Source organism: Parambassis ranga, chromosome 22 (genome assembly GCF_900634625.1).
Source record: "Parambassis ranga chromosome 22, fParRan2.1, whole genome shotgun sequence".
Lineage (NCBI taxonomy): Eukaryota > Metazoa > Chordata > Actinopteri > Ambassidae > Parambassis > Parambassis ranga.
The window spans coordinates 12,320,118-12,337,636 of record NC_041042.1 but is presented as its reverse complement, the minus strand read 5'-3'; the positions used below and the strand labels follow the sequence as shown (position 1 = coordinate 12,337,636).

The 17,519-nt window shown below is 39.6% G+C and overlaps 1 protein-coding gene across 1 annotated transcript in view; it reads left to right on the top strand.

Annotated features, from left to right (window-relative positions):
* The window catches only part of alk (ALK receptor tyrosine kinase), a 236,237-nt gene that overhangs the window by 100,433 nt on the left and 118,285 nt on the right, over positions 1-17,519 (top strand). The window contains exons 2-4 of the mRNA XM_028395006.1: positions 2,027-2,137; positions 2,814-2,816; positions 10,993-11,157. Coding sequence (XP_028250807.1) covers positions 2,027-2,137; positions 2,814-2,816; positions 10,993-11,157 — 279 coding nt within the window. The remainder of the gene's footprint in view (positions 1-2,026; positions 2,138-2,813; positions 2,817-10,992; positions 11,158-17,519) is intronic.

Here is a 17,519-nt window from a genome sequence, read left to right as displayed (position 1 = left end):
AAAATACAGTTCAACACTCACATTGTGTTCTGTTGGGTTTTTTGATTATATTCATGAGGTGCTTTGTATAGCAGCCTCCTTTGAAGATGTATAAACTAATGGGACCCAGTTTTCCTACACGTATTGACAGTTTAATAATTTTATGTGAGAAATACGTTGATTGTCTGGCAAATCAAAAGTTCTGTTTTGAAGCTCTGCTCCCCTCACCACAACAATTTGTTACAATGGTCGCATCACTAGGAGCAGCAACTATTCCCTTTTGCTATTAATGTAAAAAACAAAGACAAGAGAAAAAAATTTGGGTTCTACTTCAAGGCAGGCGATGTGCTGCACGTCTGCCTCAGGCACTCTTTAAGGGTTAGTAAAGGGCAAAATCATCTAATATCAGGACATATTGCCAACCTGCCCCACAAACAGCCAGAAACAAAAAGCACTCAGCATTGTGTGAGCCAGCTCTCCCATCCCAAGCTGTCAGTTAGAGGCTATCCGTCTTTCACAAGAGTTGGTAAGTCAGCCAGACAACCAGTTCCCCCAGTGACTTAACATCTTTTCTAAAAGCTTTTCAGCCATCATCAGCTACAGCTACCAGGAAGCCAAACAGACAGTTAGCTCCAACAACAGCCTGCCAGCTCTGTCGGCCAGTTTTCCCAATAGCAACATCTGGTGACCCCTAATCAAGCCCTCTGTATAGGCCACAGTCAGATCCAGTCATTTGGCCACCAATGGAGCATAAAAAAAATCCCTAAAAGGAAAAGCCTCATCCAGGCTCAGATCATCCAAGCAGGCAACAAGTCATTTTTGTCTGATTCCAGATAATGTTGTCCTTGCAAGAAAAATTATTAATTTAAAACAGTTTGTCAGTTGACAAAAAACAATTCATATCATAACTATATTTTCTTGTGCATCTTTTGTAAAAGCCATATTTACTGACAGGGACATCTTGACTGATTCTTTATTCTGTGTAATAAATCTCTATGTTTGGAATGAATGATCTATTATGTGCCTTTGCTGATTGCCAATTTATAAAGAAGGACAAAAATACAATGTTTTTTTTAACAAGAAATTATGGATAATACTCAGTGTTGATGTAAGGTCCAACATGTCAGAACAACAAATTTTGTGTGTCTCATTTGGCCAAAATAAAAGTGTGTTCCATTCAGTGTTGTGTAATTGTGTTAACAATCAATTCTCTTTAAGGCTCATTTGAAATGACTGGAGGATTTATGCAGGGCTCTCTGAAGGCAGCAGTGTATTGGTCTGTGACTCCATGGTAATTATCCATGGGTTAAGGACAAAGTGAAAGAGCTAGTGTGTGTGTGTGTGCGCGTGTGTGTGTGTAGGGGAACAAGAAGTATACAAGAAAGTTGTTGCTTCTGCTTTACAGCATCAGACTTCTATTCGATCTTGTGATAATTAGTCTTTGAGTTTAGAAGGTGAAGACAGAGTCAAACAAAATTAGGCAAACCTGCCTACAGGTAATTATGCAGCCTATTGATATCCAATAGCCAATTCATATGGCCCCTTAGAGTTTATACTATGACTCAAGTGCACTGTCACTGCTCAGGATTAGCCTATCGCTATTAATCTCCACTACCAACACTGTATATACTCCGTTGCCTTATAAATGCTGAAGTTCATTATGAATTTCCTCAGTTTTAAGCCACACAGTGATATGCTGCACCGTTTTTCAGTATTGTAGAAATTTGAATTACAGCAGGACGATCTCTTTGTCACTTTCCATTAAGATGAAAATCCTGCCTAGCTCTTCAAGAGTTTTGCCTCATCTATTCGATAGCAGAGCCACGAGCAGGAGGGGCTTTGCATGATAATGAGTGATTTAAAAATGTAAGGTCGTATAACATGTTCACACAAATGAGACCTCACCATGGATGCAACCCACCAAATGCATTATTTAATTGAATGTCTCCATGAATAATAATTATTTCTCTTTTGTTTTTTTTTTCTCTTCTCTTTTGGCTTTGCAATGTCACTTTGAAAGTAACTTGTGGATTTGCTGTTATTGCAGGTGAACCGTTGGGTGGTAAGAGTGCTGCTGGGGTTCCTAAAGGGTACTGGAGCTTCTCCTGGGTAGCCGAGGACGACCTGAGCTTTCCCGGTGACTCCGTACCCATGTCAGGTGAGTCGGACATTTTCAGTCCTCCTCAGACAGACAGGCGAGCTAAGGCTCCTCTGTCCTTCAAAGATTCTTGTCAACCAATTGGCCGTGACACCTGGCATCAGCTCTCCATCAGCACATATAAATGTCTCTGTCTCGCCTGCCCCCTACAATCAGCCCTGGAATCATCGCAAAAGCAGATTTTGTTGATCAGCCCGTCTATGACCCCTTCAAGGACCCAGACAAAAACAACTTATTCTTATTGCACAATTACACATCTGGAAGCTAATAAACCAGTCATAAAATTAGTGTTAATATTTCTAGAGGGGGAATCTAACAGTTTATGACAGCAGAAAAACAAAACACAAGTTTTACTATCCAGATGTGAGTCAGATAAACAATGGCAAAGGAATTGCAGTCTCAAAAAGCAAGGATATAGATCAATAATACCTTTACACAGCAAGTGTTTTCAAAGTCAAAGGAATTGCTGGAAAGAATGAAGAAAATATCAAATATTATGTACTGTTGGCATGTGCTAACATATAGTTATGAAAACAAGCCAATAAACTGAAGAACAAGTAGTTAAAATGGTTAATGTTGATTTAAATCAAGACCAGGCAGAATTTGTGTTTGTTGTGTTTTGTTGTCCTTGTTTTTTGTTTAAATCCTGAGTACTTGTTTTTTTTGTATAATGGAGTTGGTTCAACTTGTGGAGGGCTCTGGTCTCCTGTCCTGACCCAGGCTGGACTCCTTCTCTGGTTTCCTATCGCAATGCTTGTTGTTTTTTTGTCTCTGGTTTCCGGTTCCGGCCCTGGCAGGGTCTTAGTCTATGGTTTCCTGTTTTGACCCTAGGGGTTTTTTGTCTCTGGTTTCCCATTGGGGTCCTGAAGAGTTCTGACCTCTGGTTTCCTGTCCCGACCCTGGGGGTCCCTCGCCTCTGGTTTCCTGTTCTGCCCCGGGGGTCCCTGTCCCAGGGTTCCGATCTAAATCCTGAGAGGTTTCAGTTACTGGTTTCCTGTTTGGATCATGAAGGGGCTGAATCATCATTGATGGGGGTCTCCAGTCCGGACTCCAGAGGTTTCCTGTCCCTGTCTCTGATGGTCTTCCACCGGACTCAGGTGGGGCCGCAACCTTGTCTCTGATGGTCTTCTGTTCGGACCCTGGGGTGTCTGCGACTTCGTTTCTGGTATCCTTCCACCTGGACACTGGAGGTCCTTGTCTCGGTCTCTGGTGGCTTCCAGTGGGCACTCAGGTGGGCCTTAGCTTTAGCCCCTTTCGCGTCCTGACTGCCAACCTGTGTACCGACCCTAGACTGAACTCTGAGCTGTCGCCAGCCTTGCGCTTGTGTCCGCAATTCCAAACCCTGACAACTATAGGGTAGTACAAAGCACACTTACAAAAGACAGAATTTCAAAGGGTAAAACATGTTTGCTTGAAATATTAAAAAGTAATGTCAAAAAATAAAAACTCATTATTCTTGGCTTCTTTTAATCGTTTAATAAATCCAGGAATAAAGGAGCAAATTTTCAAATGTATTTTAAAAGAAAATAATTCACTCCACTGAAGCTATAATAAAAACAGGGAAAGATAATTCTTGTTTAATAATTTTTAAAAGCCTTTCATTTTAGAATACCTCAATCTTCTATAGCTAAGATGTACAAGAAATGAGACTGGATACTCTTTCATTGTAGTGTTCAATTTGAGGTTTTACCTCAAGGGCTACAATTACACCACCATTACTATATTATGTTTGATTTGTGTGTAACACAGAATCACTTTTCAGAGCTCTGCCACTCATTCACAAGTATCATGCCCTCTGTTACAGGCTTCAAACACTATTTGGGCATTACTCTCTGTATGTCTTAATCAAACAGTCAAAGACAAGTCAAGCCTGAGGAGATGAAAACCCCGATGAGAGGAGGAGGAAAAACATGTGTGCTGTTACATCAGCTACAAAGACCAAAATAGTCAACTGACTGGGCTGACATCTTACCAATGTAACTGGTAATGTTGAACCATAACAAGTCATGTACTGAATCTTCAAAAGCTTTTCATCATCCCCTTCAAGACAGACCTAATAGATTTTAATGAAGTTCATTATTTGCAGCTATTAAAAAGCTATAAATAAGAAAACAGAGCTGTTTAGAGAAAAAAAAAATGATCTAAATGTGATAGTTTAATAGTATGACCCAGGGTATGAGCATCTGCGTTAGCACAAGTGTGCAAGTATGTCACATCCAACTCTCAAAGGCCATTCACATCACTTGAAGGCAGGATTTTTTTTTGTCCCTTTCCAACCTCTTGGAGGGCAGGAGGTCATCCTGTAAGTGATGATTCAAAGTCCCGCCAGCACTGAACTGTCACCCAGCTGTTTAAGAAACACATCCTTGACTGTGAACCCCTAGGAACCTGCTACAGCTACAGCTATGGCTATGACAGTCTGCAGTGGACCTAACTGTAATTGGTATCCATTAGACAACAGATCACCCACTGCGTTTGAATCAATCAGCCCATCATGTGCACAGACAGCCACATTTTTCTGTCAGATCTCATTTTGAGAGCTCTGACTTGTCATTTCTAGTGCTCACAGGGGCTCACATCTGGATAGTAAAAAGCCACATACCTTCATATCCTGATGCAAAATATTGGCACAGGTCACTGAAACTAATTATGTGTTAGCTTGTAAATTTCCTTTTTGTTCTCTTTCTGTTGTGAATATATTTTTGTGTCATATTTTTGTAGGTGAAATGATAAAACACCTCTAGTGTGGTGGCACTTGAGGGGACTTTTGCATTGTGTTACAGAGGGAAGAATCTGTGGCCTGCGAGAATACTGTTTTAGAACAAACAGGTCAAAACAGGGCATGGTGAACATTGCTTTAGGCTTCAGCAATAGATCTTCACTTTCCCCACAGCATCTGCTGTCTGTGGGCATTTATTACCTACCACAAAAGCCAAAACACGCCGACTGGACACTGGCCACCAGCTTCCCCTCTGTATCCTCCCTCTCTTCTATGTCCCTGCCTCCATTAGCAGCCTTTAGCTGCAGGGGCTACAGCATAAGCCAACTTTTTTTATTTGCATTTCAGTGCTGGTGCGCTGACTTATTTGCCATTCTGTGACATGAACTCTCTCCTGTCTCACAACTGCAATGTTGTCTTCTCTTGGAAAATGGCAGCAGGGCAGGCCATTGCCATGTTCTGTTTAGCACAACCCTTCCCACGCATCGTCTTTATCGCTCTAGACCTATTCTCCTCATCGAGATGGATTGTCGCGGTTCAGCTGTGGCTGCCAGCTGTAACACAGGCGCTCAGATGGATGCTAGCCACTTGAGGAGTTGCCGTTGCTCTACAATTGAACATCTGCCTCACTCAGCTGGTAGTGCTGTTCTTGTGTAATGAGACACAGCAGTGGAATAAAACACATTTGCAAAGGTGGGGTGGGTGGGATAAAGAAGAGAGAGCACTGATGCAGGTGCTTAATATAGCATCCTCCTGGAGTCACATCATTCACTATTTGCAGTGGACACATTGTTTCTTTTGTGCAGGTTTTTCAGGTGATGAAATCAGGCGTCAATGAGCATCTGTTTACACAAATGAATGTTTTCATCAAATAAACTGTATTCGAATGGCAAGTCTTATTAAAGAATTTTGGTAGAATTGAAGGCCTCATTACTTTCACACATTGAGCTTCTAGCACTGAATGCAATGGTGGGAAACTCACAAGTTGTTTTGATGGTTTGAAAACTATTGTAAGCCATAAAGGTTTTTTTATGTTTTGGGATTTTTTAGTAGTTCAGTCGTTTTTTTTTTTCTGAGTCCTCAGAAGGTCTGTTGTGGAGAATTTCTCTTGACCCCCTGCCAGTGTGTTGCCTTTGTAGTTTTGAAGAGTGGATGCTCTGGATTAGGTGAAGGAGCGAGTTCACAAGGAGTGAGAAACCTGACATTCAGCTTTGATCCCTTCTGATCTGGAATCAGAAACTGTCACATGCAGTTGAGCCAAAATGTGTTGACATGGAAACCACTTCTTTCTTTTTTTAGATGTCTTTACGTTTTGCTATACAAATTGCACTCAAACACATCTTTAAAAAAACGTGTGACGAGTGACAGCTGAAAAATATCAAAATAAAAAACAAGCATTTTAAATTTCTGTCCACCAACAACATATGTCTCTCAGGTGCCTCCCAAACTTGCTGTCAAACATCATTTGCCTTCTTTTTTTGACAGAACACTCCAGCCCTCCTGAGAGAAAATACATTTTCCAGGTATACACAGGCCATAAAATGTCAAATGGATACATAAATAAGCTCAGCCAGATTGAATTACATTGTAATCAGGAAATAAACATATTAATCAACTCTGTTCAAGAGTTACACAGAGACAGCTGTCAACACAGTTATTACTCTCAATCAGCAAGGATCTATGCATAGTTAGATGTAATTTTGTTGATGTCTGCACCCCTGCACAAATCCACCATTTCTTTTTTAAACATGTGATTATATACAGTAGCTTTGCGCTTCTGGGAATTCCCTTGTCCATTTATACAGAAAATAAAGACGGCCGCAGTTGGCTCAGTGACCTTCGGCTGTGTAACGCGACAAATCGCTCAATCTGTCCCCCGTTTGATAAATGAGGTCAGGGTCGTAGTGTCATGACAGGCTCATTAACCAATCACACGCCCTTGTTAACACAGTCAGTACCACTGGCAACTGTGGAAATGCTTAATTACTAACAGGTCTATGATTTACTTTTTTTTTAAACGCAAATCATTCAATTAAAATGACAAACATGCTTTCCAGAACTATATTGATTTATTTGATTTTCTGTAAAAGGCTAACAAAGTCAGAAGCTATTCTTGTTATCAATGGCTTTTTCAACCAGGGCTTATATATTTGGTTCCAGGTTCTAAATAAAAATAATAATAACCCTCCGTCTTGTTAAGAAGGGAAATGTAGGAGACAGTAACTGTCATTTAGAGTGTCCCAGATTTACATTCTGTAAACATTCCTGCACATTTTCATTGCAAATGCCACGGTGCTTTACGGCTCCATACTATCACATCCTGAGCATCCCTGCTTCCAGTAACCATGGTTTCATGGAGGTATTGGTATTCTTAGATTGCCTTTAATTAGCATTCACATCTATGAAAAACAACATCATAAAAATCGTTATTGTTTACTGGCAGCATTATAATTGGAATTACCTTCAAATGAAATGACATGAGATTAATGGAGTGTAGATCAAAGAAGGAAATGAATTTAAAATGCATATCTCTGTACATCCCATTTGACTGAGCATCAATTCCTTTTTAACACACTGACAATGTTTTATCATTTCTACATGAAGAAGAGTTAAATAATTGTCTTTATAGTGTTAACCAATTTTACCATAATTTTCAATTAAAGCCTCTTTATATAGAGATCAGGTAAATGATTTAATCATAGGGGGATTATTTGGATCTTTTCTTTCGTTGTATTTTCATTGTTTTCCAAAATACATACAAAACATGGGTCATTCACTCATACACCATCCAAACAGTTTTTCCAGCAATTACTGTGTGCTTCAGGACAAATCAAATATCAAACCAAAGTTTTTGTTTGTCATGACCTGCTCCTAATTAACAGTGCTCTGCCAAAACATTAGGGTGCAACTGAAGATTTCTTTTGGCAGACACAGCCAAGGGGCAAACATGTGTTTCAGTGGTACCCACCATTCCCCTAAATAGCTCCTCTAGTTATTTTGATTAAATGTGCAGTGGTGTAATCAAAAGGTAAATGAACCATTTGCTCGGGTGTAGTAGATATATAGTTGACTATATTCAGACTGTAACACCTTTATTTTAGCCTGGACAAGCCATTTGATTGGTTGATTATGGATGGATATGTTGTCAGCATTTTAGGTGGGTTGAATATAGATTTGCTGCGGGTCATGAGATGTCATGAAAACTTTGTGTATTACAAATACTTGATGATTTGAAGCACACATATATTTGAAGCTCTACATTGTATATGTTAAGTGTTCCCACTCAGTTGAGATGTTCAACATGTTATATTCTAACTAGCGTATGGTATTTTATTGCATCAGTGCAAAAACTATAAAATATAAAAGCTTATGAAATGAAAAAAAAGTGCATCTCTGTTTTAAGGAGACATATTTATGTTTTGTGTCTCTAAACATTTGCAAATGAGGTGCCTAAACATTAGGTGCTTAAGAGTCTGCTTAACTTTTTTGGCCTAGGAGAAACAGTAACATGCTGAAAGACGTGCATTGCGAATGGAAGTTGAACTCTATTTCCAAAATGGTCATCCCGTTTTTCCCCACTGTAGTTTACAGGCCTGCCGTTACTGATAACCATTCTGTCGAACTTCGGTAAATGACCCAATCAATGGAGGAAACTGGAAGTGAAAGTGAATGTGTTTGTTTGCATTACGACTGAGAGCACTTGTGCTGATCTCAGCTCAGTGCAACTATAAAGTGTATTAGCTGAACACATTGCATCATTCCACTGTGGCCACAAAGACATTCATTGATGAAGAGGAAATGAGCTTCCACTGCAGCCTTGAACTTCTCTTTTTCTCCACATCTCATCAGCCCTTAAGGTCTCCTGTGCTGGGTAGCTACAGCAATCAATTTTTTGACAAGTTTTAAGCATGGAAACCATTACTTTTCTTGGCACTAAGTGGTTGGGGAAAACCGCTGCTATGAGTCCTCTAAATGCAGCTGCCTCCTCAAGTGGACAGCCATGTAATTTAAGGGCAGCCTAATGCAGCCTTGATACCACCTCATTAGGTAAAGCTCCTTTTAAGCATTCAGTTTAAGGTCTCACAGCAGTGATAACTTGTTCCAACTGTATTTTATCTCTCATAATATATGATTAATATAATATTGGGAATGTATATATGTAAGGCAACAGATGTTTTACTGTCTCCCAGTGTATTTCAACCATTGCTAATTTGGGAAGTTTTCTCCTGCTTGCAAGGTCATTTACAACCAGATCAGGCATACCTTGCTACCCAAATGAATTCAGCACATTAATGTTCATAACACTGTGTAGCACTCAACGAAAATGTGTTTACAGAGAAGCTTAGAGAAGCTTCAAAATTGTTTTCAGACATTTAAAGCAGTCAGCAGATTTATTACTCTGTCCATTGACTGCGACTTGCTGGATTAGAAAATCTCCAAGTATTCTGGTTTCATTTTCTTTATGCGGAAGCCTGTTGCAAACATCTGGATGCACAGGACTTTTTGTGTCATTTGCTTTGAAGTTAAAACGAGCTCATATGCCCTGTGATATGTGTTATCTGCGGCCTCTTAGAACGTCTTTTATCTGTAAAATAACAGCACCACAAACACTGAGAATGTGGAGGTGTTGCTTTAAGGAGTGTGGTATCTAGGTTTTACAGAAGCTGAAAGAATATTTTAAAACAAAACTTTTACTAACAAAAGAAGTGATTGATCTATAGCTCTAAAATCAATGTGTGAAATAACTTGTGATTTCATAGAGGCAGGCATATCTGAACACTATAATATGCTGCAGTGATCTGATGATATGACTCTTAAGATATCATCAGTCTCTTCATACACACAGTAAACTGGCATAAATGTTAAACAAAACCATATGTCTTTTAAAAACATTACTTTACATTAGGAATGACCCAGTCTACCTGACTCAGACCAATATAATATGTTAATGCAAAAGTGAAGCCAATAAAAAAGCTGAAAAGTACATGAAAGATGTTATAATTTAATTACACCCTCTAGTCCCTCTCCTCCTGAACCAAGAGAGAGAAGTCATTTCAAAGTGACCAAGCCCTTTTAAATAACGATTCAACAAGCCACAGGGAGGAGTCTACATGAGGTCTGTCCACAGGGAGTGAAGGACAGATGGAGGCAGAGATAGAGCCAGAGATCGGGTGAGTGGGAGGAGAGCTGGCTGTGAGTTTGTATTATGAGATCCTTTAGGAGTTTAGTTAAGTACTTCTAGCAAAAATATAATGTGTACCAACTGCTATCAAAGGTGCTCTTCTTGGTCTGTGGCCTGAAACAACAGGATGCTGTATTACAAAATGTATGAGGTCATTAAAATAAAAAAAATGAGACAATGAGACAAGTATCCAACTGACAAGGTTCCTTCCGTTAAAAATCAGATCTGGATTGAAGTTGTAGTTGCAACCTTTGATTTTTCAACAGTTTAAAAACTACTCATAATCTCTCACTTCCTGTCCTATTTTGAAAATCTAGCCTCCTGGTGTGTCTTTGTCTGTTTTACTTCCTTTTGGTTCCCTCCTTGGTGATTGCTTTCTATCAGAGCAGGGCTGCTGTAACTGGATCTGCAAGATGGCTGTACAAGTTTGACCATTTAAACAGGCAATCCCCTGACCTCCAGTTAGTTTGCAAGAGTGGCAAAACAGTGTCCCTGCTGTAAAGACTGTGTAAAATGGCTGCAACTTCTTTATGGAGCTCGTCTACTTTTATAAAAACAAAAAAAAATAAATCTATCTATTTTGCAGCAACATTATGTTTAATTGAATCCCTTTTCCCCTGGCAGTACATGCAATTAAAAGTTCCATTTGCTAATCAGTCTAAACAAGGTGTTTTGTTTTATATTCCAATCATCTTCGCCTGGTGTTATTTGAACATTTGTACAAAGATTTTGCTGGCACCATCAGTTTTCTTTCCCAGAAGCTTATGATAAATAAGAATCTTGCAAAGCGAGTTTCGAGATTTACTTTAGCGTGATTACAGTACAGTAGGCTCTGATCAAACTTCTTTTTTATTTTTTAATTTAAGTGCTGTATTCATCGTCGACCATTCCTATGATGCTTTTTGTGTTGTGCAGATTATAATTGCAAATGTCTTTTTTTTTTCTAATGACCAGATCACCAATGTTCTGGCAGTAGCAGAACATGTGACCAACCCGTGGAGGGAGTCCCAGAGTTCACGTGGAGCATAGTGGCTGCTGGAGACATGCGGGAGGAGAGGAATGAGAAAAGTGAAAAGAAGGCAGGAAGTCCCCAGGGTTGGGAGGAAGGTAAGAATGAAGGTATCACGTTCCCCCATTGCAGGGGAATTTCACTTTTTCAAGCTACCACTGGCCACAACTTTCCATGTTTACCTTCATTTCCAGTGCTTCATCCTCTTTAAACACCTTTCTAATTCATCACCAGTGTAATCATTTCTACATTTGTGCCTGTTGATAATGGTGTACCACTCTGTTTCATTAAAGCTTAATTATATCAGTAAACAGACGCTAAAACAATCTCACCTTGATATTTTCTCTTAAGTGCAGACATAAAAACATGGCGTGCTTTGTTTACCAGTGCTACAGAGATATTACTTTTCACAAAGTTTGCTCAGCTAAAAAGCTGGGTTTAGTTTACTGAGTCAGTGTCCTGCCATGTTTTGTGGACCTCTGCCTTTAAATCTTTCATATCCTCCAGCATAATTCATTTTCATACCATGGAAGATGAGAAAACAGTTTCTTTCGTCTTATCTCCTGAGGTGATGGTGAAATGGAGGGAGACAGAAGGGTCTATTTATTACCTTATATGTTGTTTTTTTTTCTATCATGAGCTACAAGAATCAGATGAGGTGAGTGGAGTGTTGGATGAAATTGGAAAAGTGAAATATATTGGTAAGAGAGAAGAGTCAGTGGTAGTGGACTGTAGAAATGACTGGTTTCTGTCTTGTCCATCTGCTTTAAGTTGTAAAGGAAGGCAGGGGATATGTGTACACTGCTCTGTGATGGAGGCATCAACAGTTAGTTACAGAAGCAATCTGAGTATAAACAAATGCATTCCCAACTATCAACAAAAATGTGGCAGTAACTTAACTTGAAAATAGTTTACCAAGGCTGCATCTCACAAAGGTTTTTTTAGTAAGTCCGTCCACACCAGGAAAACATAACATCAGGTCGATATTTCAGTCCTTGAGAATGGAACATATTTCCCTGGCTGTGTTTCTATGTACTCACAGAGACAGGGACTATAGCCAGAAACAGCAACCTTGTAATGGAAGCACTCCCTTCCTTGTAAAAATGAGCTTAATGTTTTGAATTAGATGAGCTTTACCTAACCTCTTACCATGTTATTTATGCCTAAATTAAACCAGTTAGTTTTTTTATATATATATCATATCCTGCTGCAATTGAAAACAAAACTTGTGGGGAAAAATGAAACTTAACAGTCGGTGAAACAAAAACAAATGGCAGCGTCAGGGGTGTTGTGACCCTCGGACTGCTGAGTAAAAGTCCACTGCATTGCATGCAACCCCACCATCCCCTACCTGGCTCCTTACTCTTTACTGGGACTTTTTTAGTGTTTTTTTGCATAGATGACATTGTGCAGTACAATCATATGTTCCATATACTTCAACGTTACATACAATCGTACGCACGTCACCACCACTAAGTATTATCATTCATGTAGCATAGCCTTTAATGAAGCCTGCAGTTTACATTCAATGTTCTACTGCATGTTTTAATTGACTTGGTAAACTCATACCCTAATAATGATAAAGGCAACCTCAACAGTTGCCTGCAGACTCCATGTTCAGTCTGCAGAGTCACAAGTTATGCATGTATGGCCCAAAATTTAGGGGAGAAAAAAAATCGAAAACGAAGCTGATCATGTTTGAAGGTAGACAACATGGAGTACAAAGGAAATATATGTGCATAATCATGTTCAAGTCCTCAGTTAGCCACAATGCAGTTGGCGTGTTTTGAATAATTGAACTGGGCGAGCTGCTGTCTCCACACATTTCACTGGCGCTTTTTAAAAGGGATGGAAATAAGGGATGAATACTTAATGGCTGTGATCTGTGGAAAAGCAAGAGCTGTTTTCTACAGTACCTAACACATTCACTGTAAGATGTTCAACTTTGAAGCTTGTAAACTGACAATGTTTTTAATCGGAGATGCTGCTAGTTAGCTTTAAGTTGTGCAGACGCAGGCTGAGTTCACTGAGGTTAAGCACTAGTCCTGCTTCCATAAAGAGAGGCTGATGTGTCCCTGTGTATAGTGTTAATGAAAACCTAATACTCCTAAGAATTATATTAGGTATTGGCTGTGATTACGTGACCCAAGGTTTTTAATTTGGTGAATGTGTGATACAAAATGTGTCACTCATTACCACAATGTCCCTGGCCATCACCGGCATGTGACTGCAGAACACAGTGCAGTCCGATGCCCACCCCCCTGAGGCTGATATGCGGGGGCTCTGTATGTAATGAGAACATCATGAGGCAATGGTGCTCGTGGCGAGGCAATCAGCATAAAAGACAATACTTAATGTTAAGATCAAGAAAAATCAGCACTAATCATGGATTTGTTTGACACATTAGCTCTTTCTGTGGGAAGCTGTTTTAACAGGCGGTAACATGCAGCAGCAACTACAGAGGGAGGTAAAGCTTAAGGAATATACATTCATCTAAGTGTGCAAAGTGCCAAATGATTCTTCTGTGACTATAATTGAGTTGACTGGAAATGAGTCACCTCTGTCATGTTCAAGAGAGATTTTTGAATCAGCACACCATGGAAGGGGCGAAAGAAACAAAGACAAAAAATGATTTGAATTTGTGCCCTTTCTGAGCTGAGTGGGTCGTCTCAATTCCGTGTCTGCCCTCAATGTCTCATGCCAAAGAAAGTGTGAATATGATTACACATTGATTTTTCGCTCTTACACACAGAATAGAGAAGCATGAGTTGGAGCTTGGAGCTGACTGGCAGGAGGAGATATCTAGTAGGATGCTGTTTGGTGGAGCAGTTGATTTGTTTGTTTGTAATGGAGTGGCCCTGAGGCTGTCTGTCCTCTGCCAACTCAGGGAGTCATCTGGATTTTCTAAGCCGGTTTCCAGAAACTAATGTTCACAACCCACATCCTGCTTGTAATCTGAGGGGTTAAGGCAACCATTCACAGTATAAGTGTAATGTTTTAGAAACGGCAGGTCTGAAAAATGATTGGAATAACTACTCCTTGTATGCACTATAAAGCTGGATTTTCCATGCCTCATTTCAGTTTTAAACCTTTATCTATGTTTAAAACTGTCATACTGCCACAGGCGGTGCAGTTAAAGTAGTATTAAGGTCTAAAATCCCATCTGCAGCCTTTGGGTACTACAGTTGGTTGCAACTGATTGATAAACTGAAAGAAAAAGGAGCAAATTGAGGCAAAGGGAAGATGGCCATTAGCCGTCATTTGAATACTTTGCAAAGCCACACGGACATTTCTGGAAATGCCTTCATATGTCCATTTATATGGACAGAAAGAACTAGTTTGCTCATGAGCAAACTAGAAGATAAACACAGGAATATTAACTCCACAGAGTTCCTTAGAAGAATCTTACATTAAATACTACAAGAAAGAATGTTTTGCATTGTTGTTTTCACCTCTATCCATTGAGACTACATTTAAACAGATCAGTGTTAAACTCGCGATGCAGGCATGCATGCCAGTGCCTTTTTTTCTACACCCAGTACCGTTCTTATCTGAGCAAACAATTATGAACAATTACTTTGGATGAGAGGCAATTTGTACTACTTATCCGTTTTGGAGCTGAAATGTAAAAGCTCTGGCATTTGAAACAAGACTGTGCTTTGGGTTTGGCCTCTCCATCTGCAACCTGACCTGTTAAGCGTGGCAAAACCAGGACACAGAGAAAATGGCTGGTATTTAACAGTTGTCTTACAAGATAAAAAAAAAAAAAGTTCACCCAGACCACAGACTGAAGCGATGCCCCAGACATAGTTTGTTGGGCAGAGATCTTATTGACCTGTGACCTTTTGGGCAACCTTTAATGCATATTTCAAAAGATACATCCTTCCCTCTGAAAGACAGACAAGACTGCAATACCATTAATAATAGAAATGATAAATAACAGAATATAGCATCACACAAAAAGGAAAAAAAAAGTTTTTCTTGGGGAGCACTAACTTAAAAACATGGAAGTTAATCTGAAATACATGCAAGTAAAGTGCTTACTCCTCCATAACTTTTCGTTTTTAGAATAGTGTTACCATGATATTTAAATGCAGCTCATACCAGGGGGACCCAGGGTACTACAAGTCTAAACTGTTTAACATGAATATATTACTAGGCCACTACTTTTAATTTACTGTAGCAGGTTGATGTCAGGCAAGGTAGATTAAGGGTTAATGAGTAAAACTCCATTGAAAAACATCCTCTCTTCTCTGTAGTACATTTGACCTTAGAGACATGTGGGTTGTATGGAGGAAGCTATTTTAAGAGGTCTGATGCTCCAATTAGCATAGAAAACATCTCAGGCTGCGTGGAAGGTTCAGGGCCAGATATCCTGATGTGTCATTATGTTAAAAAAAACATAATGACACAAAAAAAATTGAAACACTGAATTCTGGCCAGCATTTGTTACCAGAGTGTGGCTGGGTTGTGACTACATGCAGATTACTAAGATGAAGCAACTCAAATTTGATTTTTCCATAGGTGTTTGCCTATGCTTATGTTCTGATCATTGATGTCATTGAACAAATATGATGTTTTCTGTTGATAGAGATGAGATGTGCAAAAGTATTATAATGCACATGAATGCCATTTCTGCCGACTTTGACATTGATATCAAAGTCAGGTTATGGTCTGGAGCAAGATACAGTATAGAAATGACTATAGTGCAGCACATGAAAGAACATGTCAATTGTGCCATGTTCAGACATACAGAGAGGAGTGGCAGCCCGTATATCTTAAGCTGGACACCAGGACTCCCTCCAGCCTTTTTGCCTTTCAACAGCATTTCTCCGATTCGCCAGGTCGCTTGATAGCTCACTGCTAATGAGCTGCTAAAGATTAGTCAAGGTTGCTTCTCTCTTTTCATCAATGTGTAAACCTTGAGGGCTTTTCTGGGCCTAGAGGTTACTGCATCATCAAGACCCAAGAGGCATTAAGAGAACACTTTTTAAATGTACAATCTAACCTTGAAGCCATGGCCCAGTGAGCTTCCTGTATCTCCTCTGTCTTTGTTGTCAAGTATTTTTTGTCAGAGGTAGCCGTCGATCGCTCCGTTATCAATAATCCAGCGAATAGTGTGCCTTCAACCCTACTCCTTTAATGAACTGCCCTGCTCTATAAAAGCAAGGTCAGTGGAGTATATCATGGTAGATTGAGTTCACCACTGTTTACTTGCAATGTTGTTTCCATCACATATTGCTACCCTACCCTAGCTTAATTAACCTGGCACACTATGATAGCCAAGTTACCTTATCATGCATTCATAGCTTTGGACTTCTTTCTCTGCCTTGTAGGAGCAGATTTTTTTCTTTTTTATGTATATAATTCAGGTCAAATTACATTTGTAGAACACTGAGCTCTAACAAAAAAATGGTTTAACATTAAACCTCTGTATATCTTTTCTTGTCCTCTGGAGATTCATCAGCTTTTGACCTCATCATAGGCTGACATTCTTCCCAGCAAAGTATCTCCTGGGATAATAATTACCTGTGTAAGCTGTAGAGACGCTGTCATCTCTTTTCTCTCAGTCTCTTACACATTTAATGAACTACAGTTAAAAGACAAATAAAACAGAGGGAAGCAATTACAAGTACAGCATACCTTTCAAAGACAAAAAAAATCTCATTATCTCAGTTCATTCTTATGTAATTAGGATACAGTCTGTAGACTATCCAATTAGTATTCTTGTGCTACGTTGTTGACATCTTGATGTGTGTTGTGTTGTGTATGTGTGCCTGTGTGTATTGTTTTGAAACTGAGCCTGTGGCACTTGTTCTTGTGTACTCTTAAAGGGACAGGGAACCAACAATTAATTACCCAGTGAATATATCTGCACTGCCCCTCATGATGCACATCATTACGTATCAATAGGTCAAATGCTACACTGAAGAGTCGAACATGATGGCAGGTGTTATTTCTAAACTTTGCAGACTTTACTCTTAGAAGGTAGTTTGAAGAATAAACACTAGACAAGCTACAAACAAATCAAAAGTAGTAAGTCAGTTATTTTTCTATTTTAAGGCCACAAAAATGGATTTCTTCCTCTAATATGAGGTGAAGCTATTGTAGTTGCCAGATGCTCCTCACTTAGTTTTGAGTAAACCATCGATCCTTAAAGGTCAGATCGATTGGTTTCTTGAGGGCTAATGTCTTCCATAGTCAATCCCATACCCATATCCTTCTTGCTGCCAAGATGTCTTTCCTTACTCAATCAATCAAGCTATTGATCCTGACCTGAACATGAGGGCAACGAGGATGTGTGTGTGTATAATGTTGAAGTAAGCTGGCTCAGACTCGCATTCATCCCTGGAATTACCTGTGTTCGGTTAAATTGGGTGGTAGAGCCCAGTCCATTTGTACAATTGGAGTGAACTCATGCTAGCTGCAGAGAACCTTCCAGAGCTCTGGGATGAAATGATGTTGGATTGTT